Below are 5111 nucleotides of genomic sequence, written 5' to 3'. Positions count from 1 at the left end.
CTCCCCATCATTAACATTGATGAACAGTCAAAACTACAACAGCATGGATTTCAGAACAATTACTTCCATTTTGTGATTACTTCCATGGCTGAAATGGTACTGCTCATAACAGTGCTCTCAGTTATGTTATCTTCTACCTACATACAATTTTGGAAAGCTTTATTCTCCCACTTCAATCAAAAAGCACCGTTAAAGTTGACATGAGCCATTCATCAAGTTTCAGAAGATCTCCGCATTATCTCCATGAAAAGGACGCTGACCGTCCATAATATTCTCAGCAGATAATCACTATATTCGGTCAACATCTTATATTAAACTATCGTAAAAGGAAATTTAAAAAACAACATTAATATAGCAAATAAAAAAAGAAAAATACGACAAAGTCCCAACTCGGCCCCACCACATGTACATCACATGGGAAATCGTGCGCTGTACAAATCACATCCATCGGATCCGTATCAGACGTCTGATGAAAAAAGTAAGGCAAGGAAAATATATATAATTTTCTCCGTTGTTAGATCACGCTCCACGACTCCAAAGTGGGGAAGCTTGCTAAGGGGTCGAAGTCGAACGCCGGGGCCTCGACCGCCGCCGGCCCGAACGACAAGCCGTGGGCCGCAGCGGCGTGTGCCGCGTGTCCTACCAAACCGGCCCGGTCGAGCAAGAAGGCGGACGTGTCGAGCGTCGGCAGGCAGCTCTGCGGCTCAGGCTTCAGCACCGGCTCGACCGGCAGGCCGGCGTCGCCGAGCTGGATCCCGGTCACCTGCTGGACCATCTGGCGGAAGTTGGCCGGGTCGGCGTTGATGTAGGTCGTCGAAGTTCGCTTCGACGACGCGCGGGACTTCCTCTTGGAGACCTTCGAGCAGGGGGAGCACGGGATCGGATTCCGGCGGCGAGTGGAACCGGAATCGATATCGGCGGCGGCGAGGTGGCGGAGGAGGGAGGAGGAGGCGGCGGCGGAGAGGGTTTCGGGGGAGGAGGAGGAGGGGAGGTTGGGGGCGGGGGAGTCGTCGGAGAGGGAGATCTGGAGGGCTCTGGTGAGTTCTTCGCTCTCGCGGGCGAAGGCATCGGAGATCCAGGACGCCCAGGTCGAGCAATTCTCTGCCATCTTGGACGGATTTGGATTAGAATTTATGGGAAAATTTTGTGAAGAAGAAATGTTGCCGAGTGGAGTTGAGAGAAGGGTTTTAGTAGGAGGAGGAGGAGGAGGAGGAGAGGAGGGGAGAAGTGATGAGGGAGGAAGAGAGGGGAAAGGGAGGCGGTTTTAAAGGGGTTTGGGATGCTCAGCTCTCCAAAAGGGTCTCATTTAATAGGGCTTTGGGGGAAACCGCGTTTCACGGGCCACGTGTCTCCTGGCGGCCAAAACTAAGTGTCGGAGCAATGGTTTCAGATTTATTTTTATTTATTTTTTCCTGTCCAAAATATTTTCTCTCAATTTTTTTTTCATACAGATTTTTATTTTATTTAATTTTATTTTTTAGAATAAGACGAAAGAGAGTAACAAAGCATATACAGGAAAACTCCTCATGCGTCCAAAAAAATCTCTTTGAAATGCTGAACAGAGGAGGCAACCCAACTAGCAATTTGGTTCATCTTTTGATACACAAGCACAATTTAAAATGTGCCGCACCTCTCCACCAATCATCGGATGTCGCTGAGCTGCTAAGGGTCTACAACCTCTTTCTATTTTTTCTTTCGTATCCAATCGATTACTGTAGCTGCATTTTTCCCAAATAGAATGTGCTTGGCCTCCCACATCGGTTTCACATAGGTCTTGCATTTTCATAATATTTTTAAGAAAAAAAAGAAATTTCAGGGAAGATGACGCGTTGACGCTCCGAGCCGCGTCGTCGGTGGACCCCATGCGTGGGGGCTGGGCCTGTTGGTTAAATCGCTCTCATGCTTGCTGTCCAAGCGTCAACCATGGTTAAATCGCTCTCGGGGTTGGGCCCCGTTGACAGCTTCTCGAAATTTGACGCCTTTATTCTCTTATTTACTTGCAACTGGCGGCTGCCACCTAATTAGCCCACCAAACAAACAGCACCTCTGCTTTAGATTATCTACATTACTATGCTTATCCAACGAGCCCATTCAGGAAAAAATTATAGCTTGCACCATATGACCATGCACACTATTAATCATAATACTTTATTTTGCAAACATTATTTATCAAGCGATTATTTTGATTAAACAATTTGTATGGGCATGTGATGCATGTACGTAGAATTAATTTTTTTTAGTTGGATGGATTTACATATCATACATAATATTCATAAATATGTTCAGGTCTACCAATACATCATCCGTCTTTGAGCTCCCCACTAAAAAAACCAAAAAGGTTCAAATACTGACCAAAGTGATAAGCCAAGTGCAACGCAACCTAATCCACAGACATATTCTACTTTTTGAATATACCTAGAAGTCTAGAAGTATACTGACCTATGAGATATACGCCAAGAAGACGACGAATTGATCTCAGTTATTTATGTTATGATATGAACCACGGTTTGGTAACATAATGAAATCGTCAACCTAATTTTGCGCCCTGAATGATGAGAACGTCTTGAGGGTACGACAGTGAATTGCGGCAATGGACTGCGGTAAGATGGGGACGGGAGGGGAAGACGAAGAGCCAGAGTTCCTACGTCAGCGATGACATAATTAAATGAGCTGAAGTGGCGTCAGGGATGCGTGTCGCATGGTTCTAGAGGGAAGGTGACAGCTGGATTTTGAGAAGAAGGATTGGCCGGGTTTTTTTTTTAACAAAAAAGTGACTGCTCATTTCATATAGGGTATAGCCTCCCAGATCACAGAAAAGTAAAAAATATAAATGAGAATGAATGTCTGATACAGACGTCCACAAAAAATCTTCGAAATGCCGGACGACAAAGGAGACGACCCAATCTGCTGCCGATTTGCCTCTCTGAATACGTGTACTACCTGAAAGTCACCTATCAACTGAGCCATCCTACGAGTCTTCCAGATAAGAGGATAACTATCGCCATACCGATCCGCTCCTCGGATCCAATCGATCACCACAAATGAGTCTCCCTCGAGGTACACCCGATCGACGCCAAGTACCTACAAGGATTGACCGGTTGAGTCTCAGGCTAGAACATCGTATGGAAAAAAGAATCATCGCCGTTTGTTTGGACTTCGGATTAGATTCGGAGTCATCTAGACCCATAGAGAGTCAAATCGGATTGACGGAGGATACTTGTAGCCCCGTTTGGCACGGTGTCGCCCTATAAGTGGATGTGACTTGTTCTCGAATCTGGACGCTCCTTCTAACAAGTTTAAACTTTAATTTTATTTTACAGGCTAGTCAATTAGGATAATTTTGTTTATAGATGAAGATTTTTTTTTATTTGTGCTGCGATAGAAACGAAGAGTTTCGAAACTAGAGATTGCGGTAACTTGGAAGTTGAGCTAACATCATAAGAAAATTTAAAAAAGAAGCAAAAAAAAAAGACGTTCCAATATGTCCTCATTACAACAAATAAAATATTAAGTTCTCCGTAATACTCTTGGACTTCTCAAGGGAAATATGCAGCTTGTGCTTCATTAAATGAGTCCCTATCATGAAAAGATACATCATCATGAGGAGATAGAGAAGAAAGAATAGGAGTTGTGATGAGTTAATGCACGTATATGGTTATAGTACTGCTTTAGAAATTGAAATGTGCTGTTATGAATTGGCCCGCTGCAGATGCGCAAAAATTATCAGGTAATGAATTATTACTGCATAATCCAAGCATGCATAAATCATGAAATAAATATTTTAAAATTATTAAAAAAATTGTGATATGGTTCGAAGTAGCTTAGCGCTTTAACTAAACGATGACAGATGTTCAACAAAATCAACGACCAATCAAATCTTCAAGCAATTAGCATGATTAATTATAGATTGCACAATTTCAATAATATCCAAAAAAAATATCGTAACCGATCAGATCAACAGATAAGAAAAGCGTCGGATTGCGGCACACCTAAAAAAGAATATTATAACTACTATGATCAATAGATATAGAAAGAACTCAACTGCTCATCTGCGAGTTGCATGATTTTAACCATGCAGATTCGTGTCCTTTTCTCTATAAATACCAAGCATAGAGACCCCTCAAGTATGAAAGAAATCCAAATACAATACTCTTATGCTTCTCTCCCTTTCATCTCTTCTACTTCCTCTTGAAACTCTGTCTAACTTAAGCATCGAAGGGTCTCCAGCCGGATACATTTTAGAGACCCCATGTGGTTGTAGAATAACTCCAGTACTATGCTATGCCCCTCTAACTCAACCAAACAGAATGGCATACCTGTCAGCTCATCTATCCATTAGGTCAAGTTTTGAATGACAATATATTGGCACTAACGGAAGGGGGCCCTCTTCTTTTGTGGTTTTCTTAAAGATCTAAGAGAGATGAAGTGTCACGCCTTGAACCAAGCATGTAACAAACACCGCATATTTATAGAAAAGACTGTTGCCCAAGAAGACAACCCAAGAGGGGGAGGGGGGTGAATTGGGTTTGGATTAATTCTCGACCAATTAAAAACTATGATTAGTAATTAACTAAATCGATTGCAAGCAAATTAGTTAAGTTACTAGATGAAGTGAATGAAGAGAGAGAGAGGACAGCAGCCAATACAAACACAAACCAATTTATAGTGGTTCGGAGCTAACCCTTGCTCCTACATTCACTCCCCAAGCTTAACTTGGGAGTTCACTATAATCCCTTGGATCACAGCCGGTTGTTTTACAAGTTCACAACCCAACTTATTGTTTTCGCGAGATCACAATGAACTCGGTCGGTTTTCACAGGCTCACCGACTAAAACCACCCGATTGTTTTTCCGGGATCACAATCGAACCCTTACACCGTTGGTTTTAACTTCGGCTCACCAACAAACCTTACAACCCTTGATTCAATCCCCTGATTGAATCAAGTAAGAAAATAGTTTGGAAAAAGATACAAGGAAAGCTTCTTAACAAGCAAATATGAATCAATATGAATAGAGTAAAGTTAGAAGCCCTCAAACAGATTTCGGAAGAGGAAGAGAAGGGCTTCTCGAGCTCTGAGTCTTCTTTTTGAGTGCACTGAAGATCTGATGTCA

The 5111-nt window shown here is 42.7% G+C and overlaps 1 protein-coding gene across 1 annotated transcript; it reads right to left on the bottom strand.

Annotated features, from left to right (window-relative positions):
• Positions 1 to 332: 332 nt before the first annotated feature.
• Positions 333 to 1257, bottom strand: LOC103696867 (calmodulin-binding protein 25-like). The gene has a single exon (XM_008778591.4). The coding sequence runs from the start codon at positions 1106 to 1108 to the stop codon at positions 515 to 517; it is 594 nt and encodes a 197-aa protein (XP_008776813.2). The 5' UTR covers positions 1109 to 1257; the 3' UTR covers positions 333 to 514.
• Positions 1258 to 5111: the final 3854 nt, after the last annotated feature.

Source organism: Phoenix dactylifera, unplaced genomic scaffold (genome assembly GCF_009389715.1).
Source record: "Phoenix dactylifera cultivar Barhee BC4 unplaced genomic scaffold, palm_55x_up_171113_PBpolish2nd_filt_p 000222F, whole genome shotgun sequence".
NCBI lineage: Eukaryota > Viridiplantae > Streptophyta > Magnoliopsida > Arecales > Arecaceae > Phoenix > Phoenix dactylifera.
Note: the sequence above shows the minus strand (reverse complement) of the source record. Positions and strands in the feature narration are given on the sequence as shown.

What these genes read in the sequence shown, in the direction of transcription:
- LOC103696867 (XM_008778591.4), bottom strand. Translation starts at nt 1,108, where the DNA reads ATGGCAGAGAATTGCTCGACCTGGGCGTCCTGGATCTCCGATGCCTTC.